The sequence below is a fragment of the Cyanistes caeruleus genome, chromosome 13 (assembly GCF_971803275.1).
Source record: "Cyanistes caeruleus chromosome 13, bCyaCae1.hap1.1, whole genome shotgun sequence".
NCBI classification, from domain to species: domain Eukaryota; kingdom Metazoa; phylum Chordata; class Aves; order Passeriformes; family Paridae; genus Cyanistes; species Cyanistes caeruleus.
Window position 1 is genome coordinate 17,156,450 of NC_141713.1, and position 27,891 is coordinate 17,184,340.

A 27,891-nucleotide genomic window follows, 5' to 3' on the forward strand; every position below is an offset into this window, starting at 1 on the left:
CGGCTCCCGGCTCCCGCCGCCGCGCCCCGGCCGCGCCGCGGGGCTCCGAGGGAGCGGGGGCCGTGCCCCAGCCATGGCCGGGCGTGGAGCGCGGCTGCGCTGCGGCCGCCCCCCGTCCCTGCTCCTCCTCACCTGGCTCTGCGCGCCCCTGCTCGGCCAGCCCGGAGCCTCACACGCGGGTAGGGCGGCTCGGGGCGGCGCCGGGGGGTGAGGGTCGGCAGGGCCACTGGGAAGAAGAGTGAAGGGTGAAAGGCGCTCCGGTGAGGAGACAGGAGGGTATCGGAGGGGAGGACTCGGCCGGCCGGGGGTTCTGAGCTCACCTGGTGCTGTGCGGGGCCGCCGGGGATGGAGCAGGTGTTACCGCGGCCCGGGGGTCTGTGCGCACCTCTGCCCGCCCCGGCTGTGCCCGGCTGGGAGCGCGGGGAGCGGGAGCAGTTCCTGAGGGGAAATGAAGAGGGATTTTGCCAGGGGGGGAACGCCGCCGGCGATAGAGTCTCTGCGCACCGGAGACCATCGTTTTCTGCGCCATCAACTTTTTCCCGGACGAGGTTAAGGCAAGGCTGGTGCCGAGTCCGGTGGCGGCTGCTGAGGGACGATCGCAGGGCTGCGCTGGCTTTGAGAAAACGAGCGGGACTCCCCTCCGGAGGCCGCTGTCAAACGGGCTCACCAGGGCTGCCCCCTCACAGAAGAGGGAGAAAATTTCCTTAACTACAAACTACAGCTTTTCAGGTGCATTATCAGTCTTGACTGCCTGACATTTCTTTACATTACACATATTTTCTAAATGTATATATATATATATATATATATCTTTAAAGATCTCTGCTGCCATGGCTTTCAGTTTTTGCTCTGCTCACTTTTTGAGAGGAGGTGCAGTTGTAGCTTTGTGGTGCGTGCTCTGCATCTGCCTCTGGTGCAGAGGTAAACTTGCAGAATATATTTTAATAACTGGAATTTCGTATATGGATGTGACTGCACGTGAAAACCCTCTTAGGAATTTACAACAGAACTCTCTTGAGTTTGGTTGTGCGTTATTTCTTTGACTTCAAAAGAGGCAGTCTCATAATTCAATCAGGATTTAACTTTCTGTGTTGAAGGATGTAAAATAGCACGTGAAGCTGGAGTATTTATAGAATTACACAAAGATTAAAGGACCAAAATCACTTTCTCTTCCACACGTTTATTTAGAAACAGTTGTTTTAAAATGTTGCACTTACTTACAAATTTGTAAGTACATTGCCAAGAGTTTTGCAGAATGTCTTGAAACCCTAAGTGCAATAATTACAGGCAGAAAGAAAATTAATGAAAGATAAATTTGACTCTTTTTTATATTAACTGAATATTGGAAAAGTGGTTGTGAATATGGTTTATGTAAAGTTGATTGTATCGACATAGGTATTAATTCAGCCTACAAATACTTAGTCTGTTATTGCTGAATGTGATTTAAAAGATTATTCTTTGTCTCAACATTTGGAAAAGTAGTGTTTTTCATGTTCTTCATGACAGAAGATGCAAAATCATTGTGTTACATTATGTGATTTATATGACTGCATGTAATTACCTGCAGTCAGGGTAAGCCAAGTTTTGCCTTTAGGCACAAGCCAGCAGTTTTGACTTCACTGAGACCTGATCGTATATAGTGAGGCTAAAGCTTTCTTTTCACAACTTGTTTTTTCTGAAATAAAATGAAATTTGCTATAGGAGTGCTCGTAAATTAATTTGGTGTTTCCTTCATTTAATAATAAACTAATATTTTATCTTGGATAACTCTGAATTGTCAGGAGAAAATAATTGCTGATTTAAAATACAGTCAAAGTATAAGTTTTGTTTTTGCTCTGAATTTTAAATTAACAGGTGAGACTCCAATGCCCAAATGGAGTTGATGTTAAACAACAATCTCTAGCCCTGCTGTGTCGTGCTGCAGACCTGTGATGGTGTTTCCTTGGCAGTTCATGCATCCAAGCATTTTCCACTCAGTTTAACAGATCAAATCCCTCTCCCTATCCAACAGGAAGCTGCAAACCTTCCTGTTTGTATGGGTTTCTTGTGATTTTTCTCTTAAAATATTTTGTGCTTTCTCTAGAGATTCTTAGGGGGATAAACGTGAGCATTGATCCGTGGAGAAATGTCTGTGTTGATTTGTAGAAGGAACTGTGGAAGGAAGTACTTGCATAGTTTCCCACTTTTTAGAATGGTAAAATCTGGGGCTGTTGTGATATTTTAGGTTTTGAAATCTCCTACTCTTTATTTGGTTTTGAGCAATGTAGCTGATTTCTGTGAGCTGTTGGGTTCTGTGTTTTGGTGTATCCAAGACTGGAGTGGGCAAAATGCTCCTGAGGCAGAAGGTAAGGCCAGTGCCCAACATCTGCAGCACCCAGGGCTGCACTGGCAGCTTGTGGGAAGCATTGGCCTTTCTTATTTCCATAATGTCTTTTTTACACACATTTTAGATTTGTGTTTAATTCCATGACACATAGCCTCTACATTTATTAAAGGCTCTATTTATCAGATTCTACACACTTGTTCTTCCTTGTGCTTTTTCCTATCTACACTTCTATACATGGTTTTTGCTGCTTGCTTTCTGCATTCCTTGGTGCTGACTTCACAGAACATCTTCAGTCTTTACTGATAGGTCAGCAATCGATGAAAATGATGCAATGATTAAAAGTGGTGCAAAGAGAGATGACAAAATCCTATATTTGTTACAGGAAAATCCTCCTTCCTTCCGAGTGACAGGATATTTCCCCAGAGCAGGCTGACATGAAGCAGCCTTTTCCTGTGGCCTGGCTGTTGGGCAGGGAGGAGGATCCCAGTTCTGTCTGTGGGAACTGAGTGGAGCACATTACCATGTCAGTGAGCTCGGGAGGAAGCACTGTGGCATGGCACAGACCTGCAGTTTCAGCTGCAAGCGGCTGTCACTGCTGCTGCAGAGGTCAGGAGGCTCTTTGGCTCGTGGTGTGGATTTACCCTAGAATCCAGAGCATGGGTATTCAGAAGGGAATGGTTGTAACTTTGTAATGGTTGTAAAGTTGTAACTTTAGCCTTTTAAATTTTAGTTGAATGTAAGAAACACCTTTCCTGCTTTCTATGAGCAGCTCTTGTACCTCCGTGCATATTGGTAAGTACCAAGCAGTATTGCAGTTCAAAATTCCTCACAGTTTCAAGTCCAATATGTAATTTTATTTTGCTACTGGTTGGCTGGAGGTTGATGTGCTGGGTAAGAGAGAAGGCCCAAATCCTCCCAGTAACTTTAAAGCCACCTTTTCCATGCTTGTAGGTATGGTGTTATGGCTTACCTTTATTTTTTTAAATAGAGGAGGAAAAGATAATTCTGGGAAGTTCATAATGTTGGCTTTTCTGACTTCTGTTCAGTAAATGGAATAGTGTTAGTATTGCTGCTTTGACTTAAAGACATCCTAGTTAAGATGATTGTGATCTTTATAAATGCTTGCTGTTAATTAAACTCTTGACTGTTACTGGATTCTGGGTAATTGCTAATGCATAGAAGGAAAAGTAGGCCAAAAAATTAAAGACCGTGCAGGAAGTATGACTCATGATCCTTTTCAAAGGGCCAGAGGAATCAGTATAAAAACGAAATTTCAATTTTATACATTACCTGTCTTTTCTACCTGATGAAATAATGATGGGAGATCATCTTAATAGATATACTAGAGTACTGAAGGCAGGTGTATTGTATATATTCATTCACCTTCCAGATTTCTAAGCAAATTATTCGTTGTAGTATGTAGCAGTTAGATTTATGTATAATAGTTTGTGTTATAATAGCCCAGAGTTAAATAATATAATGTTAACTGCAAAGTTTGGTTATTTTGCAATGTTTATTGTCCTTAGTAGTAAGGACAATAAACATTTTTTTTAAAATGGTATATGATTATAAACATGCATTAGTAATATATACTATTTCTGAATATACATCTTAACTTTGCACTTCTCAAAAGTGAGCCTTTCCCTTTCCCCAAGGCCTCCTTTGAAATTGCACCCAGTAGTGATGTGAAGAAAACCTGAAATTATTAATGCTTAATTCTGTCAATTAGAAAATGCTTTGAGTTACACTGTTTAAATCAGAAAATGCTTTGAACTGCACTGTTTAATTTGTAAGGGCCAGTGTTACACCTGCACTGCCAGTCTTGCTCTTAGGCTCTCTATCTAAGGAAGTGCAGAGGAATACAGAGTTCAAAGAAAGCTTATTATTTGGAGAAACATGGACTGTGATGTTCTCCTATTTAAAAAGAAAGATTTATGAAAAAACCTCTGGGATCAAGCCTGTAATACTAATGGTAATTCTTACAAAAGGAATAATTTTGTAAATTACACTAAATCATATTAAGATGCTAGGAAATTTAATCCCATAATGGTACAGTAAATTACAAAAGTATTATTCATTTGTAAAACCCATTTTTTGTTTCTTATCTACAAAATTTTAAAAGTCAGCCATTAGCAGCCCATGCAAAATTTTGACTTGAGAATGTTAATGTTAAGATGAATAGATGTGTACATGTTTTATCAAGCTATTCATGCATCCAAGGTCCATGTAATGTTTCATCCAATTTTCTAAATAGTTCTTCCAAAGCACTTTAATAAAAGAGTTTGTTAAATTCTTATAGAGGAAATGGTAGAACTGAATTTTTAAGTACAATATTTTCAAGGTCAAGTGTTTAATTAGAATTTTTACTTAGCCTTTTGTCAAAAGTGTTCTTTAGCTACTTCAGAGTTTTAAAAATATTGAATCATTATAGTCTGCTTTGTGCATGAACATTTTCTCCTTTGTGCAGAATTAAAATTTAGGCCATCTAACATCATATGTGATTTTGGTGTGTTTTTTTTACTGCTTTTTGTTGCTTAATATGGACTCATACTGAGGGGCAATGAGAAGAGTTTAAGGTGCAAATAATAAAGTCAACATTGTCATTGGGAGTTACCACTGAAGAGTGTAGAGAGCTAGTTTGGATTTAAGCTACAGAGGTTACCTTACCTCAATAAAAATGAAGACACTCAAATTCAGGCAAGCTTTCAACTGTCCTTCAGAGGCTACGGATCTTCTAAGTATTTTTTAGTACACTGAGTTGGTGGCAGGAGTGAGTGTTGCCATAATCTCTTGCCATCTGATTTAATATGAGATTGTACTTTGAGTTGTTTATTTGCTAATCTTGCTAGTCACAGGTTTTTACCTCTTTCTGTTTTTCTCCAACCAGCAGAACTGCTCTGCTGCCTTAAGCCACTAAAACTGTTTTACCTGTTTACTTCTCTTTACATTTCTCCACTTGTCACCAGCTCTTCATGATTTTTTAACTGATGTTAATACAAGCAATAACTAAGAATCACAGCTCCTTGTTGTAATCTTAAAATCATAGTTACATGAAAAAGAGATATAAAACATATGCAGTCTGTGTAACAAATTATTTGAATGGCCCTGTTAAATAAAATGCACAAGGTAGAAGTGATTACCTTTTTTTTTTTTTGCCAAGTACTGTTAGCATTCCCAGCCTCCTCATGGAGCTCTCCTTTGTTTAAGATGTTTTTTCTAGACCAGTTTGTCCCAGTCTATTAATAAACAGAGTAAACTAGAAATACTGAAAAATGTGGTTACATCTGTGATCAGAAAAAAAAAATAAAAAGAAATAATTGAACTATATTGGTAGTAAATAATGGTCATTTTAATAGATCAGGAAGTATTCTGTAGGTCTGAGTATAAAATGTTTGAAAAATAATCTGTGAGTATATAAAAGTAGTAAAGGAACATGCCCCCTTTTTAGCACAGCAGAAGAGATGCTGTGTTTTAAGAGAAGCTTAATCTGGAAACAACATGTACCCTGAAGATGCTGTATCCTTGCACAGGAGGTCATCTTACAGGAACACAGAAATGGTGAAAGTGCAACTTTACCTCTGCACTGCTTCAAGGTCAATTAATGGAGAGATAATATCCAGCTGCATGCTCAGTCTTAAATTGTATGAAAAATTCAGTTGAGAGTTGTAACTGGAGGAGGGAAATGTAATTAATGCTAATATAAAAATCAAGTATTTATGAAATATTAGGCTGAAATATACACAAAACCATTCATAATTCAGGAAATAGGGATATAGAAATAGAGAAATTAAGTTGTGTCTTCAGGAAGCATTCTTTTGGATATCTGTAAAATGTAGTGCTTGGCAAATCTGTGCATAGTTGCAAATAAAAAAAAAATCACTGGCTAATAAGAATATACTGAACCAATATAAATATATTTTTGGAGCTTGTACATTTATAAGAAAACTTGCACGTGTGCAACATTCTGTTGCTGGATCCTTTTTGGCAGCAATTCTTATGTCCTGTGAGTTTTCCTGTATCATCCTGAGCTATGGTACGGTGTAAGTTGCCCATCAGTTCTTTACACATCCCACAAGTCCACAGTCTTGAAATGGAGACGTGTCAAATTGTAGAACACATACAAACAATATATCTCAAAGAACAGTAGGTTTATGAGCAAATGAAATGGACTCTAAACAGAAAGATTTGTATTTTGAAACAGAAGGTTGATCTGTCTTAAACCCCAAATGTTGATTTGGCCCACAGCAAGAACCATTCAGCAGCATATTAGTGTAGGGTGAGACTTGTAGGAAAAAGAGGTCCTGCTGCTCCCACTTCACTGATCCTGTTAAGTAAGCTACATTCTGCTTTTGCTGCTACTATTACTTCAGAGAAATCTGGTTAGTGTGTGAGATAATATTTCTACTGGGCTGCTGTACACCTGCAGTACCAAAGGTGGGGGACTGCCTTGCTGGGCTCTGCAGTGCTTTAGGTGTTTCATCCAAAGGACCTGTAGGTGAAGCCTTTTGCAGCAAAGTAAGAATGCATTGCTGTTACACTTTGATGAGTGAAAGGGAATGTAAAACTTGGGCTGCCATCTTAATTTGTCTAGGCTGCAGTGGCTGCAGTCACGTGGGACTAAGTTAGATCAGTTCAAGTCAATGGTTTAAGGGGTGTTAGCCAAGCCTCTGCCACAAATGCCAAGTTCTGGAAGTGCTGGTCAAACTCTGGGGTAGCTTTTGCAAGTTTTGTGGAAATGAGAACTGATCCCCTATGCAGGTGTGACACTACCTGACATACAGTGTAGTCAGCCCAAGCAATTCTAAAATCTTAATTCTCTTCCTCTTTAATCGCTGATTTACTAAATGTTGATGGTAATGAACTTCAAGTAGACTTTATTTATGCTGTCTTTAATTGATACTTTGTTTCCTTTAGCTTCTTTTATGAGAAAGATTAAATACCACCAATGTTTTTCCTGCTTGTATCATTCTATTTCTGTTATGTTGACTAAAATCACCTCCTCTCCAAACAAAGTAATGTTAATCTTTTAAATCTCTCCTTGTATGGATGACTGTCTCTGGTTTTAATCTGTTTATGACATTCTCTGGTGATTTTCTGCTTCTGATATATCTTTTTTTAGATGGATGCTGTTAGTGAGCACATCATTTCTAGAGAGGTCGTGCCACAGATTTATGTAATAGCATAATATTTTAAGTCTGCATTGAAAAGAGATGGTGATGAGCTCTTTTCTTTTGTTTATGCTGTCCCTTAAACTGGTGATAATAGTTGCTATGTCTTTTCACTTTCAAATTTCATTGGTAAGTAGTAGTAAAAATCTTTATCTAGAAGATATTGTCAGTGTTTTCTGGTGGTCATCCTAATTTACGTCTGGGGATTGGAGACCCTTCCATGCAATGTGATGTGTTTAGTTGGCAGTGGCCATTTTCAGGTCTGTCACACCACCTTTGAAAGCTGTTCTTACTCAAGTTATTTAGCTGGAGTCTGATTTTCCCTTTTTTCCTCCCCCCTCTCTCCATCTTCCCCAAACTGACCCCTTGAGAGCTATGAAAAAGAGGTGGAAAGGTGCATTCCGGTCCGTGTAACATTAGAATGGGTAGAGTCGACTGGTAAATAGTTTGGCATATACATCTAAGATACAAAACAGTGTGAGGGAAAGTGCTCTGCAAGTGCAGCCAAATGTATATACAATAAATATGCCCAAACATTAGAAGAAATACATTAAACATGAAGAGACTGAAGTTTCAAACTGGATTGCAAGTTATGCAACATTCTACAGATGTGTAGTGTGGATGTAGGTTGACAGAATTTCAGTTCCTCATAGATCAGCTTTCAGCTTTTAGGGGAGTTCCATAGTTGCATGGCATTGGGTAAATGGTATAAGAGCTTTTTGCCTACTGAGATTATCTTAATGTTCTTGAATCATCAATTTTAGAATAATGATAATGGTATGAGGATGCTAATAAAACCAGGTAACTTTATAAAATTCTACTTCCATGACCTTGGGCATGCTTCTGGAGAGAAGGAGATGAGATGAGAAATTGAACTCCACATAAAAAAAGCTGTGACTGTTTGGACACAAGAATGCAGATGAACACTGCTCATTTGAATCTATGTTATTATTTTTATTTTTTTTTAATATAGCTGTATCTGAACCTTCTTTTATTGCTAAAAGTGAAGATCGTTTGTTTAAGCATTTATTTGAAGACTATCAAAGATGGGTACGTCCAGTGGAACGCTTGAATGACACAATAAAAATCAAGTTTGGCCTTGCAATCTCTCAGCTAGTAGATGTGGTATGTATAGTAAATAAGTTGTGTTTTTTCCACTAACTTTAAAAAGAGCATGATTTCATGTGAAATAATTGTGTCTGTTAAATACAATAGATTAAACATTTTAAATTATTATCAGGGTAATAAAAATGCCCTGTAGATGGATATATAATGTTCTCATATAAACATACTTAGTGATTAGAATGCTTTCAGCAGTGTGTTTTGTATTTTAAGTTACAGACCTCTGTGAACTAAAGCAGCTATTTCCTATGGATAGATTATTTTTTGTGATATATGCTTTATTTCACAGGATGAGAAAAATCAATTGATGACAACAAATGTATGGTTGAAACAGGTATGTGTAAAATACTGATGAAAAATTCTGAAGCTTCATAATTGCAAATCAAAATTTGGAAGAAGCTTTTCTAGTTAATTGTATATTAAAAAACCAGTTCTTGCATGAAATTTTATTTCACATGGTATCTTTATAGAAGGTCCCTGGAAAAGCTTTAAAGGATTAATTGTGACAAACCTCTTTAAAAAACCATAACAACAAGGCAAATAAAAGCTCCCCAAATTAAGAGAAATCTGATATGGCATTGCATGGCTATTTAATATACCAAGGTGTATATATGCAACCATAAATTGCTGCTTCAGTACAAAAGTTTTCATTCAAAAGCTTTATTAAGAAAAGTATCATTGGTATATTCTTCTGTATAATTGTTTTGAGGTCTTTTTCCTGTGGGATATTTGAAATTTTTAGATATATGTTACTGAAGAATTCCAGTTTCAAAGTTAAATATGCTTGCTAGAAGGAAATACTTCTTTCTTTTAAGAATATTTGAATTTGGGCAAGAAAAACCCTCCAGCTTTGTAATTGTAAGAGTCCAGTGCTAAACTTAATTGCCACTATCTACTTGGGCAATGCTGCTTACAAATCATTCTTGATTTACCTAAGGAGAATCTTTGCAGGTGCTGGGTATATTTACTAGCTTATGGAATTATTTTTGTTTGTGCTAATTCCTTTCTGTTTGTTTGTTTGATTTTTTTCCTTTTGCTTCCCATTCCCTTCTTTTCCAGTAACTTCAATTTTAGGCCAAGGTTTTATTTTTAGGAAAACTTTGAGACTAGTCAGCAAATAGGAGATGACCATGTGGGTTGATGATTCTTTGTGCCCTCTTTAATAGTTTCTGCAGATCTTCTTGAAGTTGAACCAGTTTTAAGAGCTGGAGCATGATGGGGTTTTTGTATAATGAAAATGTCTAAATTGCTTCTGATTAGCTTCCAGTCATTGGTATTCATCCAGAACAAGCTTTTTTCAAATTTAATTTATACAATTAAATTACATTATAATAGCTCTTACTTATAAATACATGCTCTGAAAAAGGAACATCATATCTTCAGTTCTGTACAGAAACATTATCAAGTAGCTCTTATAACAGAAAACAAATACTGAGTGAGGTACTACATGCCTCCTCAGCAAATTCATTGTTTTATGCAAATTTTAGAAACCAGTTTGATTGTCATTAATTGCCTTGTTATCTATTTTCATCTGGTATCACCCTGCTGAAATGCACTTCCCAATAATGATTTTTACATCTCACATGTCCACAGGAATGGATAGATGTAAAATTAAGGTGGAATCCTGAAGACTATGCTGGAATAACATCTATCCGTGTCCCGTCAGAATCTATTTGGATTCCAGATATTGTGCTGTATGACAAGTAAGATTTGAATCTTTTAATACAAAATGCACATACTTTATAACTTCACTGACCAAACTGCTTCTAGAAGGCTCATTGGATAGACATAATGTACATTTAGTGGGCTAAGTTCCTGTGGAGGAACTTGTCTCTGAATGGAAATGGACTTCCTTGATATGTTAAATGTCAAATGTTTTGTTTCTGAATGGAATTTCTACTCCCTTTGAAAAGGTTGTTTTCATTTTCTTGTGTAAACTTTTTTTCTTAATTGGAAAAAAATGTCTTGTACAGCGCTGGATAAAAATAGTGTAGAGTGATAGGAGAGAAGCAACTAATTTATGTTGTTGTAAGTCATATTTAGCTGTTGGGATGCAACACTGATCACTGGGTTCTTTTCCCCTTGGTCTGACTGATGAGAGAGAGGCAGTTTTCTCTTGTTCTGACTTGGTCGTTTATTCTTCTCTTATCTATATTACATATGTACAGAGTACATGGAGCTATATACACTAAGATAGAAAGGTGCAAAATGGCTAACAAAGAACTTCTTCAACGCCTTTTATATGTCAATCCAATTGACAAATGCCAAGTAAATTATTTTTCTTAGTGACCCAATGACCTGACACCTGTATGCTGAACTGCAATATCTTCTATCCAATCACTTATTATTACCCAAAAACCCCTACAAGAAGAAGATGAAGAAGGAAGAAGAGACAACACCCTAAATCCTTCATCTTGTTTTTTTGTTTTTTAAAAGAGCTTAAACCTTAAACCCTAACTTTATCACCCAGTGACTTAAGAAAACTCTAACTTACACACTCACACTCTTAGTTTGTCTGTTTAACTTTAATAGTTGTTTCCATGGTATTATGTGAAATTCAGTGTTTTCTTGGATGTCAGAGACAGGTATCATAGATAAGGGCACACAGTCTGTGCCTCTGACTCCAACATTTAGCATGGAATGAAAGTCAGGTACATTTACTATAAGGTACATTTAATATTGTAAATGTTATTTACATTTACAACTGTAAGGGGGGCTTGGGTTGTTTTGATTTTGTTTCTTTTGAAAATTAGCTGATCTCAGAAACTATAACTTTTGAATTAACCCTTCTGCACAATTCAGGTTCATATACAGTGCTTTTACATTTCCTGACTTGTCGAGTCAGGATAAAGGGCTGTTGCAGTGATTGTAAATTCAAGTTTGGACACAAGTATTATTTTACCTGTTTTGTGACTCTTTTTCTTTAATAATGATTTGACCCAATTTAAAAGTACTTATTCTGTCTTACTAATAGAAACACCAGGGCTGGGTCATGCTCATGTTAAAGATCAGGATTTTACAATCTTTTCATAAATCATTGGGACCATTGAAAGTTGCACAGATCTTTTCAGGACTTCAAAATATTCTTCAGTCTTCCAAAGTTGTTTGCCTCTGTGAGATTCAGATTTGAGGAAAAAATTTGGCTATGAAGACAATACAAAATTCTTGCTGTCAAGGGATAGACAGCTGAAATGACAATAACAAAGCATATTTTCTTCTTTAATTACAGCCCCACACCCCATTGTAATTGCCTGCATTTATCTCTCTTCTTTCAGTGCAGATGGGCGTTTTGAGGGAACATCTACAAAAACTGTGGTAAAATATGATGGCACCATTGCTTGGACTCCACCAGCAAACTACAAAAGTTCTTGTACTATTGATGTAACATTCTTTCCCTTTGACCTTCAAAATTGCTCAATGAAATTTGGTTCCTGGACTTACGATGGCTCACAGGTTGATCTAATTATTGAAGATTATGATGTTGACAAAAGAGATTTTTTTGATAATGGAGAATGGGAAATAGTGACTGCGACAGGGAGCAAAGGCAATAGGACTGATGGATGCTGCTGGTATCCTTTTGTTACATATTCATTTATAATTAGACGTTTGCCACTTTTTTACACATTGTTTCTAATTATTCCTTGTATTGGGCTTTCATTTTTAACTGTCCTTGTCTTCTATCTTCCTTCAAATGAAGGTGAAAAAATTTCACTCTGCACTTCAGTACTGGTATCTTTGACTGTTTTTCTTCTGGTTATTGAAGAAATTATTCCATCATCTTCTAAAGTTATCCCGCTCATAGGAGAGTACTTGGTGTTTACTATGATCTTTGTGACCTTATCCATTGTGATCACTGTCTTTGCTATCAATATCCACCACCGCTCCTCGTCCACACACAATGCCATGGCACCTTGGGTTCGCAGGATATTTCTGCACAAGCTGCCCAAGCTGCTTTGCATGAGAAGCCATGTTGATAGGTACTTTGCTCAGAAGGAGGAAACAGCAAATACGAATGTATCAGAATCATCCAGGAACACCTTGGAAGCAGCTCTGGATTCCATCCGCTATATTACGAGGCACGTTATGAAGGAGAATGAAGTTCGCGAGGTGGGTGCGTTAGTCCTGCTACACTGATTTTATACAAGTGGAAATTAGAAAACCAAGTGCCTTACTGTGCAGTTACATATTAAAGATGTGCTACAGATTCCCAGCTTTTGTACTTTGCTGAAAGTTGTATAGTTGTTTCCAGTGGAAAAAAGTGCAAATATGGTACAATACTGAGAATATTTGGCTGATACAGTACAGTATTTGGGGTCCTTAAAAGTCTTTTGCTTTCTTCTACAAGTTCTTGTTACTAGTTCCATGTTGTAAGACGCTTGTCTGTGACAAGAGCATGTACTGTAACTGTTCCCTACAGCACTGATGAGATGATGGGAGAAGGAGCTCTTTTTCACTTTATTGTTGTACCTGAAGGCTATCTTGAAAAATTCATTTGTGTTATATTTTCCAAATAAATTCTGCCAAGACTTGCACTTTTCAGTTCCGAATAAAAACAGTTTCAGTGCTCTAACTTATATTAGTTTAAATACAGGCTATAGCCATATGTTGGTCATTTTGTGCTCAGATGAAACATGGACTCAGTGACTTCCTTCTACCCTTACTATTATTTGTCCCTAAGTTTTATCAAAAGAGGCTTTTTTTCAGTCTGTGCATTTGCACTCTGAATTATCCTTAATGAATGTTTACAACATTTGTTTAAGAGCATTAGAAATCTGTTTTCTTTACATGCTTTTTAAGCTAGCACCATTGGTACATCAGAGACTTAAATGCAATTTCCAGTCTAGTGTCAAAACTTATAGAAATATAGAAGTTTGTTGTATACTGTCTGTTTCTGATGGCAAAGCCTAAGGTTCTTTCAGTCTATATGGGAATTGCTGTCTTCAGAAGGTTCTGGTTGCTGAGAGCTCTGTTCAGCCATACGAGATTAGGAGTAGTGTGCCTCCTCTAATGTGCCTTCTCAAGACTTGATTCTGACATTGTCACAAGGGATGTGGCCTAGATTTTTAATAAATGCATCTGCTGTACTGTTAAAGCAGCATCTAATAACCCTGCATTGTATGAACAACAGAAATAGAAGAGCTTGCTATTAAATACATAATTTCCTGTAAATTAAGGGTTGACTGTGAGAGACAAGTAGTAAGTATTTTGTTTTTCAAGTGTAATGTTGCTTACTATAAACCTTGGAAATTAATATACAGCTGACCAGGGATTCACTTGTTTTATTATTCATGGGCTCCAGAGAATGCAAGCTTTATTTACAACAGTTGTTAATAAACACTAGATAGCTAATACTATTGTAGCCTTACATTTTAGGAAGCATTTGGCTTGGGCAGCTCCAGTCCAAATCCAAGACAATTGCTTGGCAGGGTTTTATTTTTCTTTCATAATTATATCTGCAATACTTGGAAAACTGTGTATAGATATGAATAATTTTATCAAAAAGGAAAGTAGTCTTGAGTATTCTGTGAGTATTCTCCCCAGTGTATAATTCTGTGCAGCAGTAACTTTGCAGCCTTCAGCAATTGTTTGGAACACAACAGCTGCTTTGTACTAACAATTTAAAAAAAAATATTATTACTATTTGGGGGATTTGGTTTTGGTTTTCTGGTTACTTTTTTGCTGTCAATTGGTGTTGGTGGTTGTTTGGGGTTTTTTTTACAGCTTTTGCTTCCAGCTCCTGCTTGGGAATTCCACTTTATGATGTCATGTGCTATGAATCCTGCAGTATGTTAGAAAAATGGCAGGCCAGTCTCATCCCTACAAATGAGGATGTTTGGTGTTTGTCAGGGTCAATTTCTGCATCAAAATCTACATTGCTTATCAGTCTTAACAGAGGGAAGCTTGCAACTGTTCTAACTCACAGTATTATTATAAAATATTGCTCAAAAGGGTTATCATATGGACATGGTTGAAAAAAGCATACTTTGAAATAACTAACAATTGCAGGATTTGGAACTGTGTTTTTACCTGTTCTTGCACACACTGACCAACTTTTGTGCTCTTTGTGTTTTAGGTTGTTGAAGACTGGAAATACATAGCTCAGGTGCTTGATCGAATGTTCTTGTGGGCTTTTCTTCTGGTTTCAATAATTGGATCACTTGTATTATTTATTCCTGTTATTCATAAATGGGCAAGTATAATAGTACCTACACATATAGGCAGTACAAATGCATAAAATATCTTTGGGGCCATGTCCTGCTGATCTGGCTCTAAGTTTTGCAGTAGCTCTGTTTCCATGCACGTTCTTTGTAGGTGTGTTTCTGATAGAGTGAAAAAAAAATTCCAAAACTAGAAAATTAGGTTTATCTTAAAGCATGGCATTCCCAGGACACATAAAAGTCCATTTGCTTATTACCAGTCTACTGAGTTACTGCTAAGCCAACTCAGAATTAAAAGAACCTTCTCAAGCCATGGCATGTATGATTTATCAAAAAAGCATACACTGACACCTACTGTGATATAGAAGGATTTCAATTTTTTAATGATGATCACTGTAGTCCAATTATTTAATTACTAGATAAATTGTTATACTGAATATTAAATATTTGCAGTTGCACAGTAGAGTTGCTTATTTCAATTTAGTATATAAAGGAGAATTTTTCTAAGTTCTCTTCAGTGTGTTGTAGAAGTCTGAAATTTCACCAGAGTAATTTAAAATAATAATAAAAATACAAGTTAAATTTCCTGTATTTATAATATACAACTAAGAACAGCAATTTGGCCATGTCTGGCCTTTATAAATTTTCACTGGAATTCGCTGCTTAATTTTAAATCTTGTTAATTCTGTGATACCAACATGAGCATTTAATAAGCCTTAAAATGCCAAAGCACGTGTGTATATTGATGTCTCCATCAACTTTGGAGAGGAAGATGAAGACAAAGGCAATTAACTAAGTTCCCAAAGTGCATAAGTATTCTAAGGGGCTGGAACATTCAGATTTCTTTACCCTTGATGAAGAATTGCAGACATGTTCATTATTTGCTGTCTTTGGGTGTTACTCAGAATTAAGAATTTAAGCACAGGCAGAAGGAATTTGTGGAGTGTCTTTCTGAAGGAAATGGGTTATAAATCATTATGGTGTGGAACCAAATGGAGATGATTAATGATTTTCACATTTCTTAAACTGAATTTAAGAGAGCTACCTTGGATTAGTTCTTTCACTTATAAAACCATATGTAACTCTAAACACCAAGGACTTAGAATTTTCAATATTTTCTTTTGAAAATATCATTGAAAACAAACTTAGAATTTTTCACTTATTCCATTAAAATATGTCATTTACATTGATTCCAATGCTACCTTTCTTCCTTTCTTAATAGCTTTATTTCTGGAAAAGACTCTAAAATAGTTGGGTGTTTTCCTACACTAAAGTTTTTTCAGTATTGTTCATAATAAATTTCATCCTGTAGGCCTAATAGAGGAGTGCCAGGCTAGAGGAAATCTTAGGAAGTTTTTGTTTGCTTAAATTACCACATGAATAATAACACGTTTAGGTGAGAAGCTTAAATGTAAACTGTGGTAGCTTCAATAATTTAAAGTTTTTATAGTGATTATGAATTTGAACAACAGATAGATATTTCTGCCACACCCCCTCACAGATCTCCTTTAGAATAGCCCTGCACTGATTATAATAGTGATTACTTATGATATAATTTATATATAATTAAATATTTATTTCAAAATGTTTTAATCTGCAAGATATTCTTGTTTTTTTATTTTCATAGCTTTTAAAGGTATGGAAATGATATCAGGCAGGCCTTTTGGCTTTTTTTCCTTTTTTTTAAATTAGCAGTTAGGGAGTCACTCTTCTTCAGTTACACAATTACATCAGACATTAGATACATGTTTCCTCTATTCCCATCATAGCTTTAAAGGTTAATTAGGAAAGATTGTCTGGTTTAATTCATTAATATAAGACCTTTCAACTTCTCATTATTACTGAGGTTAAACAATGCATCAATGACTTTCTATGTGTTCAAGTTGCAGAAATACTTCAGATAGCTTGTTTCCTCTTCAAATACAACATTTCTTTTTAAAGTCTTCCATAGGTTTGAATTACTGAAATTTACCTGAAGAGAAAGCAAAGTGAGTACAACTGTAGATTAGATATATATCTTATTTTTTTAACTCTCCATTTCATCTCCTTGTTAAATGATGTCTCCAGGCTGCCCAGTTGCATCATGATGGACAGCACATTGCCCAGTGGAGTCACTCTATTATAGTAACTCACAGTTTTTTCAAATGCATGAATTTCTTTTAGTGACTTCTAGTCTGATCATGATAGATTCAGATAACATAGCTGACACTGGAATCCTTGCGGTCTTTTGCTTATCAGGTGTATCTGAAACAAAATAATGTTAATATACTCAGAAGCATGGATTTTTACTTCTGTAACTTACTGCTGAATGTATTGAACTGTAGGTAATGATACCATATAGCATTCTGTCACTTGCTCAAAATAAATTTTAAAAAAAGGCACAATTTTCAACAGTTTGAGTCTCTTTATTTTCATAAATATCACTTGATACATTGTATTTCCACAAAGTTTTCAGTTTGGTGCATAGAGAGCAGTTGGTATTTTTACAAAATATGCTCTGATTACAGTGTTTTGTTGCATTCTTTATTCGTGATCTTAAATAATCTGCAATTACTGATTATCAAAAAAGATATATATGCCTAAGCAACAATTTTAGCACACTTTACAGGACTATTTTTGTCTGCCTGCCTTCCCTTGACATAAAACACTTCACTACAGCAGGATGCCTCTGTATCCAAACTATCCTGTCAGAGTGTTTTGATCCTTTGTGTCACTTGCAGACTGTCTTATTGTGTTTTATTTGTACACAATTCTAAACGTCATTAGGTTTGAGCAGCTTATTTTCCTGACAGCCTTCACATACATTTCAGGCTGGGGATACACAGAGTTTACTTTATGGCTGCTTTATTACCATAATCTATTATTTACCTATTTGTTTTCCTTTTGTAATAAACCTCTCCTCAGTCCTTTCTTGCCACTGTGTGGGTCAGTTTGTACAGCAGGTGGCAATGTCTGCACTCCAGCCGTTCGGTACTTGTGTTTCCCACCATTCCATCCTCCTGGGGGTATACATGGACCCCCCCTATGAACTCTTTCTAGAAGATCCTGTCATGCTGTGAAGTGGCTTGGCACCAAACTACAGAACAAACCTAGAAGCCCAAAGCATTCAACGCATCTTGACTTTCCAAATATTCATGGAATTTTCCATTTCTTTGTTAACTCCTGCTTAAATCATTCCTATAAAGTTTAATATACTGCCTCCATCTTCTCCAGTTATTGCAGGAAGTGGCTGTAAAGCATAGCTTGTATTACTTCGAGATTAGCTGTCATAAAAGTTCCAAATAATTTCTTTTTCTGCATTTTGAACAAAGCTGTCGTGGTCAAGTGAAGTTGAAGCCAAGAAAGATCCTTGTTCTACTACACATGGAAGAGACATGAGGTGCTGAGAGGGGGATGCAGAGTTGGTTGGCAGTTTTATTCGATTTCACAACATTTTATTTAATCTTTACATTTCATCTCCAGCCATCAGAGGTTGTAAAAACAATCCTGCTGTTCCTAGAATACATACTAGGATGAAAACCCATAGAAAAATACGATCGATTACCATGGCAACATATTTCCAATCATCCTGAATCTGAAAAGACAAAAAAAAAGAATAGCAAGTTGTCATGTTTATTAGGTGAATAAGTTGCATTAGCAATAATACTATTTCATATAAGAAGCACAGTTTTTTCTGTATGTAGATATCATTATGAATACACAGCTTACACATCTGTTCTCACTGACAAATGAATTCATCTTGAAGAAGCTTTATTTGAATATGCTCTTTGGAGCAAAGCCTAAAGCTGCTGCATCAAATCCAAAAAGTTGTTCACCAAGACACTGGACTTGAGGAGACACAAGTTCTCTATTCCAAAAATGAAAGTGTAAAACTTTACATTCTTAGATGAACAGATTTGTCCAGAAAATGATCCTGAAACAGACTGCTCCTCCTGGTCTTTAGGTAGTATGTAAAAAGCAAAGATTAATTGGTATATAATTATTTGGTACTTTATTATATAGTACTGAAATCTGGCTGTTTCCATGCATGATGTAAAATTTATCTCTGTACATTTCATGTAAAAAGGGAACAAAGTTTCAAAAAACCTGATTTTTCTAATTTTCTTTTTTTTTACAGTGAATTTGGTATCAAGAGTGACAATGAAGTATTCCATTTGTTATATATTGATCATTTTGTTACTATTGAGATTATAATTCAATTTTTTTCTTTTTCTTCATGAATGATAAGAAATGAATAATGCATTTGTTGTTTTTGAAATTTGTTCTTTTTAGCTTAGAACTTGTTTGCTAAGGGAAACTTAAAAACCCATAGCAACCCTATATTTTCTGTACCAACTAAATCTAAATAGACTTCTGATTTCAGTATAAACAAAATGAAGTCAGAATGAAGTGCCACAGTTTAGGTATTTAAAAATTGTGATGGTGTGTCTACTGCTCATAGTATGTTTAAGGAATATGCCAAAAGAACCTTCTCTTTTTCTCCTTTATTGTATTAAGATGCAGCTTTATGAAAGATGTTGGTCCCTGTCTTACAGTAGTGGCCTCATTTAGTCATAGCACTTTGCATCAGCAGCAAGAACAAACACCATCATCACTGTGAGGGACATTCACTCCCACATTTCTGTTGATGGTAAGCTGTGGGAAGGAGAATGTAACTTTCTGAAGGCCATAGGGTCAACAAATTCCACTATTTAGATCTATATTTATATTTATCTATATTTATATTATAACTTGGAAAATCCTAGTTTCAGCTCTCATGGGATGGGTGCTTTGGTACGTTCCCCTAGCAGTGGTTACCTTAACATGCCTCACTCAGTAAATATATTGTCAATAAAGAGATGACTGTGCAGCAGAGCTGCTTCTTAATTATATAAGTTCAAAATTGTACATATTTATAATACAGCTTGTGTAATTTACTTGCATATAATAATGATCTCTTTTATCTTTCTTGTCTGAGATCTTTTTCTTACCAAACACTCTAATGGCAAAAGGTATCTGCAGTTTGAGAAACAGTAAATATGTTCTTACCTCTTTTGCTTCATTCTGCATTTTCATATTTTCTGCAATGTATTTCACACTTTCAATAGCATCTCTCATTTCTGGTGACAGAACTGAAAATGAAAGCATAGGATCTACAGACTCAGAGCTTGAACTTCTAGTGAGATTGCCACTGAAATCCGAGAACTTTGTGCGCTGGTACTGACAGCAGCTGCATGCCATATCTTGGCAAACAAAGCCGTCTTTGCAGCATTTGGTTTCAGAACCGTTGATGCAATTTAAGTTTGAAAACTCAGAAGTGAATAATGGTTTTGGCTTCGGATTACTCTCTTCATCACTGGCAGGCCTTGTCATGAACATGATCCGGGGAAGTAAGTTCAAGAAAATAGTTCTCACCCACACGGGCATTGTGTGTGTCTTGGGTGTTCTGTAGTGCACATTTAGTACAAATACTGTAATGACAATTGATAGAGTTACAAATATCATGGTGAAAAGGAGGTATTCCCCAATAAGGGGAATTACCAGGGAAGTAGAAGGTATGGTTTCTGTGATAACAAGAAGGAACACTGTTAAAGAGAGAAGCACTGATATGCAGAGTGTCACCTTCTCACCACAGTCTGAGGGCAAATAGAAAACTAATACAGTCAGAAAAGAAATCAACAGACAGGGAATAATCATATTGATAGTGTAAAATAAAGGTAAACGCCTAATGTAAAGAGAATATGTGATGTCTGGATATATCTCTTCACAACAGTTGTATTTGATGTCATGTTTATACCCAGGAGCTTTAATTATAGCCCATTCTCCACTCTCCCAGTAATCTTTCAGGTTCATTGTAGAGCCAATTAGAACTAAGTCGATTTTGGCTTTGTCGTAAGACCAGGAACCGAACTTCATGGTGCAGTTCTGATAATCAAATGGGAAGTAGGTTACATCTATTTTACATGAACTTTTAAATATAGCTGGAGGTATCCAGGTCACATCACCCGTGTATTTTAAAAGGGCCTTTGTCTTGTCATCAACCTGGAAATCCCCAACTGCACTGTAAAGCAAGTAAAAATAACAAAATTAGAATGATCTACGCCAGGTAGTTTCATACATTCAGATCATATACATTAAATCTTTATTCTGTTTTGGGGGTCAGCAATTACTTGTTTGCTTGGAGCTGAATTACTCATGTAAGATCGACCATCATAAATTTGCATGGTTAAACTGAAACAAACAGCTCTATAAACTCACTAGAGAGGAGCTGAAAGCAAATATTCTCCCTTATTAATAGCATGGCTTGGTGCAATCAATATTCAAAATGGCAAATAACAATTGCAAATGGCAGTCCAACTAGATGAGTCCTGTGGGTCCTTTCCAAGTGAATTATTTCATTCTATTCTATTCTAGATTGATCAAGCACATCAGAATTCAAGGGATGATAAGAATATTACTGGTATTTCCACCTCTTCCTTGGACAGTGCAGGTAAAAACTATGGAAGGAGGGATTAGTGTTGGGGTGTATCTTTGCATAAGGAGTGTAAGAGGTTTTTTTTAAGTCACACTTCACTAACTTATATGATCCAGTTGAGTATATGAAAAGATAAAATTAAAGGGTAATTTGAAGTGTTAAGGCCCCAGTTAGAAAAGGAGTGTCATCACTCTTGATCCATAGACCTGAGCTTTGGATCTGTGTAGCTGAGTCCATTTTATTGAGAAGTGCCTTCTTACAGATCAATTTAGTTATGGTTTCGCTCTTTACAGCCTCAGAAATTGACATCTAAATTGGATTTTATCTGTAGGTTTTATTTGTCAAAGGTGTCAAGTCGTGAATTTGACTGCTAAAAAGCTAGAATTTGCATTTCTTTAAGTTAATGTTATGACTCTCAGGGGCTTGTGAAGGGGAAATGCCAAGTTTGCAGCTCCAGGTTAGAGCTGGATCCTGCCCAGTGATGCTGACATAGCTGGCGTGAAGGTGAGAGCAGCAATGGGGGATGCAGGACAGAGGTGTGTTGAAAAGCAGCATTTCAGTGCATTCTGTGAACTTGCTGCTGATTTGCTGATTTTTTTTTAGAACTGGTAACATCACCCCCCTCTCCCTGAATTAAGAAGTTAAATATGCAAGAGCCTTACTTGTTATATAAAACAATATCTGGCTTCCAGATCTGGCCAGATGGAACTCGGATGAATTCAGCACCTCCATAGTCTGCTGGATTCCACCGAAGCTTGTAATCATTCCAGATCTAATTATGGTAGAAATGAGTCTATGTTAGATTTGTGAAGAAACTGAAAATCATTGGACTAGATCTGAACCATGTGCTGAACCCACTTGCTGGGTTGATTTATTTTGGATACTATAGTGTTTAGATGTTTCTTTAACAAACACACTTGTGTGTGGTGTTAGTTCATATGCAGATTGTAGGTAGGCCTAGATATCTAAAACTTGTTGGTCATACCCATATGTGACTCTGGCCTAGGAATGCCTACTCAGTTGCTGGAAAAAGCTGAAAGAAAGAATAAGACACTCTTTTTCAGAGAGTGTAGGATTGCAATAATAACTTTGATCTCAAAAAAACAAGTATCTGTGGGACAGTAAGAACAGGTTCCTGGAGGCTGTGGTGTAAGATGTGAGCATCAATTGAGGGACCTGGGGTCAGGGAGAGCATCTGTGTGTTATGGCTCACCTAACAGCCTCAGTCACTAGCACTTGTTAAACCCCCTTTTAATGAACTTGAATATCAAGCTTAAGGTGGGAACTAAGTTGGTTGCTAAGGGGACTGCAACAGTGAGTAACAGCATTTTTAAAAAGCATTTTTATCTTTAAGTACATATTTTTGGTTTGTTGCCACTTTACGGGAGCTAACCAGCACCACGTGGCGCTGTGTGGGACCTCCCTGCCGAGGCGCTTCCCTTGTATGTCTGCCAAGGCAGCGCGTTTGGAAGTCTCCAGAACAAAAATCTTGTATTTAGCGACTGCAGTAAGTGTGCCTGCCTTCCTCTGCTCCAGTCCCTTCCCTTCCCTCCCCGCGGCTCCACTCCCGTCCTGTCCCCGGCTGCCCGGAGGTGCGGCGGCCGCTGGGGGGCAGCAGCGCCCCGGGGATGGGCCCTGGAGGCGCTGCTGGAGAGGAGGGGGGAACCGGGGCTGCTCTCCCGGGATCCTGTCCAGGGCTGCTCTCCCGGGATGCTGCCCAGGGCTGCTCTCCCGGGATGCTGCCCAGGGCTGCTCTCCCGGGATGCCGTCCGGGGCTGCTCTCCCGGGATCCTGCCCAGGGCTGCTCTCCCGGGATGCTGTCCAGGGCTGCTCTCCCGGGATGCCGTCCGGGGCTGCTCTCCCGGGATCCTGCCCAGGGCTGCTCTCCCGGGATCCTGTCCGGGGCTGCTCTCCCGGGATCCTGTCCAGGGCTGCTCTCCCGGAATCCTGTCCAGGGCTGCTCTCCCGGGATGCTGTCCAGGGCTGCTCTCCCGGGATGCTGTCCAGGGCTGCTCTCCCGGGATGCTGTCCAGGGCTGCTCTCCCGGGATCCTGCCCCGGGCTGCTCTCCCGGGATCCTGCCCAGGGCTGCTCTCCCGGGATGCTGTCCAGGGCTGCTCTCCCGGGATCCTGTCCAGGGCTGCTCTCCCGGGATGCTGTCCAGGGCTGCTCTCCCGGGATGCTGTCCAGGGCTGCTCTCCCGGGATCCTGTCCGGGGCTGCTCTCCCGGGATCCCGTCCGGGGCTGCTCTCCCGGGATGCCTCTGTGCCCCGAGGACCCGAACCTGGCGCCGGCCCCGCAAGCCCGGTGCTCCCGGAGCCCGCAGACGCCTCGCTGGGCGGGCGGCTCCCCCCGCCCTGGGTCGCCCCGGCGGAGCGGGGAACACTCCCACGCCGGAGGGGAAGAGAGCCGGTGCTGCCCGGGCTGTCACTGAGCGCTACTTACGTGCTTCAGCCACAAGTTGGTCTCCATTATCTGGTTGACTTCGTCCTGGAAAAGAGAGGAGTGTCGGAAGAAGCGCCGGCCCTGCCGCGGTGCCCGGCGGGGCAGTACTCACCACCTTCACCAGCTGCGACATGGACACCTCGAACTGGATGATGACAGGGTCCGAGACGTTCTTGACGGGGCGTACGAACTGGTTGTAGCTCTCGAAGAGGGCCACGTAAAGCCGGTGCTCGGCCTCGGAGCCGCCGCAGCCTGCGGGGGGCACGGGGTGAGCGGCGGGGCAGCCCCGAGCGGGGCAGGGCAGCCCCGGCACTGCCCCGACTGCTCAGCAGCATCTCCGGGCGCTGGGCAGAACCCCAGCCCCGCCTAAGCCAGCAGCACTGTGCCATGGGCGCATTCCCTTGGGCTGCGAGAAGGAGAGCAGTGCGAGGTAATGCTATGACAGGTTTTCTAACAAGTCTGCAAATGAGTTAATAGTTTCGGGGAATTACTGAAGAAATGGGGCTGGAAAAGCCCTTTCTCCTCACAGTCCCAGTCCCTCAGACCTGTCAAGGCCACAGGGCTGTGGAGCAGAGGAAAAATAAAATATAGCCCAACAGACCAGGCCCTTGGTAAGGGGTCAGAATGCCTTGCAATAGAAGTCCCAGGAAATGAGAAATCTGAGTCATGTTTGCATGATTACAGTAAGATAACAGCCTGCTTCTTAAAATTTATTTTAAAAAGGATTAAAATTTGCTTAACTGTTCCATTCAAAGACTTTTAAGCACACTCCAAGAAATATGCTAATTACCTCTTTATTATTCTAAGTAGTTTTTATTTATAAACAGATTCCTATTGTCCTTTTGCCACTCATAAGTGCAGTTCATCATACCCTGTGGCAAACAAAAAAGCTGCAAACTGAAATTCTTAAACGACAAGGTACTTCACCTGTTTCAGGATGAGGTGTGAGAGCCTGTATTTTACACTGCCATTTTACTATCAAACTATCTAGGCAATGACCATCCTGACACCATTAGACTCCAGTGGCCTTTTATTGTTAGAGGGCTATAAACTCTCTTCTGGACAACACATCCTCATGAATTCTAACTGAAACAGCAGAAAAGGTCTGTTTTGTCATTAATGGATAGCAGTATGCAAATTTGGCAAAGACACAAAGTATTCAATCACAAACAAATATTCTACATTTCCTTTGAAAAACAAATATGGATATATATGAGATGAATATTTGCAATGACGTTTATTTTCTGCCAGTTGTTTTTTAGTAGAGATAGGGGGAGGCAGAAGTATCTGCAGGTGACAGACTACACAAGGCAGGTGTTACTTTCAAATCTCGGAGACCTCCCTAAGACAAGGGTTCCCCTCATGTGAAATTATTCAGCTAAAAACTCTTTTGTTTGTTTTTGGTTTTGTTTGGTTGATTTTTACCCCTTCTGCCTTCTCTTGTTCACTTCGGAGTGCAGTTTTGTTTTCAGATTAGTGAAATCATTCAAGCCAACTTGCTAACTAAAACTTGAACACTTTTTAATGGCTAGTCTTGCCTATATTATTTCTTGATACCTTCTATCTCTTAGATTGGGATTTCCTGGAATAAATGCCCCCTAATCTTTTAGGTAATTAATTTTAAATCTAGATCTTTACAACTATTATAGTCAATCCCAAACTGCCTTTCTACATGTCATCAGCACTCCAATTAAACCTAGCATCCACTGCTTCTAGAAAAGCGCATTCATGTGTTGTTTTTTTTTTAATCTTTTGTGCTTTCTGTATCTGCAGAGAGAAGATGTGCTGTTTGCAGCACATACTTAAAGCTCTTTAACATTGTCCCTTTCTTGTCTTCTTTGCGATATGTGAAACCACACCTTTATGTGTGAGGTGCTTTTCCTTCATGTTAAGATGGCTTTATGTGTCCTGTTTGGCATCTTTAATCAGGACTACCTAACTACTTTGCAAGGATAAACTTAAACTCCCCCCACAAATGAACAACAAGCTGTGTAATAGAAAGAGCTGTACCACAATTCTGTACATTTGCCCCTTAGGCTGGAGAGTGCTTCTGCACTTCCTAAAAATAATTTGCACCAAAACCATCTCCTGCTCCCCTTTTCAGCCCTCCCTTCACCATCAAAGAATAACAAATTCAGGATCACTCACCTTGACAGAGAAAGCAAACAGCAGCAGTTAGAAGGAGGGTGTTCAGGCTCTCCATGGTGTTAGGAATTACTGCCTGTGGACAGGGGCTGTTGAGAATGAGCTTCGCTGCCAGGACTGTAGAAGCACAGGGAGCAGGGAGGGCTCGGCTCCTCCGGTGCATGAAATGCCTGCAAGCAGCAGCCAGCAGGACCCTGAGTGTGCCTCTGCGCACTGAGCTCCCATTAGCTTTGCTGTGCTGCCCCCTTTCAAGCTACCCAGGCTGTCAGAGCTTTGGAAACGGCAAATAAAGTGCAGGAAAAGCAGATGTTGTTGTAGGCAAGGAGCAGTCTTCTGGCACAGATAGTGGGCAAATGTAAATGTAAAATGATACATAAATGAGCCTGGTAATCTGACAACGCTGAAGAGTTTTCCAGCCAGCTGCTATATGGGATCCTTATCTATCAGAAGCTCATGCCAATCTCCTAGGGGAAGTTTAATTAATACAATAATTAATACAAATATATTTAATAAAACAAATCTTGTAATTTAATTGTTCTGAAATGAATATCAACATTAGGGATGCCTGATTTAGCAGTGAACTGAGATCCTGGGACCTGATTTCCAATTATGCTGTTGAGGTTTTTTTCCTGCTTGTGTCTCATGTCGCAAGAACATGTGCTGGGTGCTTGACCATGTAAAAAGGATGTGCTGCTCCCAAGGAGTAATTAAAGGCATGTACAATTGTTGGTGGGATCTGAGCCTAGAGTGATAAACAAAGAAGCTGGGATCAGGCAAGAATCTGGGGCTTTGAATGTTTGAATGGAAATCAAACTTGACCAAACCCTTGAGAATAACTGTCTATTTTATAGATTAGAAAGATGACATTTGAGAAGGGGAATACCAGCACAGGATCTCAAGTTGATCCCACAAAACCTTATTGTTCAAGGAAAAGCACACTAGAAAGAAGGTGGAATTGTTTGAAGTTCAGCCATAAAATCACGATTTGCAAAATGAGGCATTTCCCAGGTGCCCGTCACCTTCCTTGTTAACTTACATGTCACCTTTTGCACTGCCCTCCCCATCTGAAATGACTGGGTGATGCAAGGCTCATGCAGTGGTTGTTGCACACATCCATGTAAAAGGAGAAAGCGGGGAGAGAAAAACATGGGATTCTACCCTCATTTTTAGAACTGAGGAGAAGGAATCCCTGTGGGACAGGAGCTGCACCAATAGGTGCTTCAGTGCCTGCCCTTAGGGAAGGATAAGCAATGACCCCATGTGGTGCTGTGTTAAGAGGTAGCAGTGGGAGAAAGAGCACCAGACTGGATGGGTTCAGTTCTTGGCACTGAGCTTGTTTATCCAGTTAGCCCTATCTCTCAGAGCATCATTCACTTTGTCCCAGACACATGCTCTTATGATAATTTCTGTAATTCTATTAGCATGGAGGAAATAGGCTTTACTGTCCATTTGATTTTATTTCTTTTTTTTTTTCCAGAGAAGTGAGCTGCCTGGTCTTTTACCTTAACCCTTTGTGGATACTTTCAGTTTTGCATTTCCAGGGCATTGAGGCGAAATGAATTCGCTTTCTGTCTCCTTGCTCTGAGCAGCATTATAACTGAGAATTTTGTTTGTTCTTTTTAATCCCAACTAGAAACGAGTTAAAGCCTCAAAGATGAGATCATAATCTGTGTTCCCCAAAAGTCAGTGTTTAACCTGAATAATTTGGAAACATTGATCTGCAGAGGAAGCAAAGAGCCGTAGCATCAAGAGATATAGGTATTTTAGCTTAATTTGCCTAGTTAATGAAATATTCAGTGGTGTTTGTATGGCACAGATATTTTGTTTCTAACATACCATTCTGGATCTCCTGGTGAAATCAGCTCAGAATTGTGGTAGAATTATTTTTATGGCTGGGGAGGGCGATGTGATGAGAACACGTCACCATGACTGCATTGCAGAACTAAACAGAAGAAGAATTTGTATGGGTAGGGGGAAGCTGATCTACCCAGGAAGATCTGCAGTAACAAACTATGCAGCCTTCGTTCCTTAATAAACATGCTGCTATTAGAGGGGTTTTGCTTTGTTAATATTT

General features: G+C 39.0%; 2 protein-coding genes across 3 annotated transcripts; one reads left to right on the forward strand and one right to left on the reverse strand.

The window, feature by feature from the left end:
• On the forward strand, positions 1–17,158 carry CHRNA5 (cholinergic receptor nicotinic alpha 5 subunit). Of its 2 annotated transcripts, XM_086849356.1 has the most exons (6): positions 1–179; positions 8,468–8,619; positions 8,906–8,950; positions 10,210–10,319; positions 11,892–12,723; positions 14,690–17,158. In XM_086849356.1, the coding sequence occupies exons 1-6, from the start codon at positions 74–76 to the stop codon at positions 14,849–14,851; spliced, it is 1,407 nt and encodes a 468-aa protein (XP_086705482.1). In that variant the 5' UTR covers positions 1–73; the 3' UTR covers positions 14,852–17,158. The 2 variants fall into 2 exon arrangements, with proteins under 2 accessions (XP_086705482.1, XP_086705481.1); XM_086849355.1 differs by lacking the exon at positions 8,906–8,950 and having other exon boundaries at positions 4–179.
• Positions 17,159–26,242, reverse strand: CHRNA3 (cholinergic receptor nicotinic alpha 3 subunit). The gene is made up of 6 exons (XM_023934221.2): positions 25,821–26,242; positions 23,785–23,924; positions 23,673–23,717; positions 21,891–22,000; positions 19,803–20,814; positions 17,159–18,348 (listed from the first exon to the last, which is right to left on the reverse strand). The coding sequence occupies exons 1-6, from the start codon at positions 25,978–25,980 to the stop codon at positions 18,220–18,222; spliced, it is 1,596 nt and encodes a 531-aa protein (XP_023789989.1). The 5' UTR covers positions 25,981–26,242; the 3' UTR covers positions 17,159–18,219.
• Between the last annotated feature and the right edge of the window lie 1,649 nt (positions 26,243–27,891).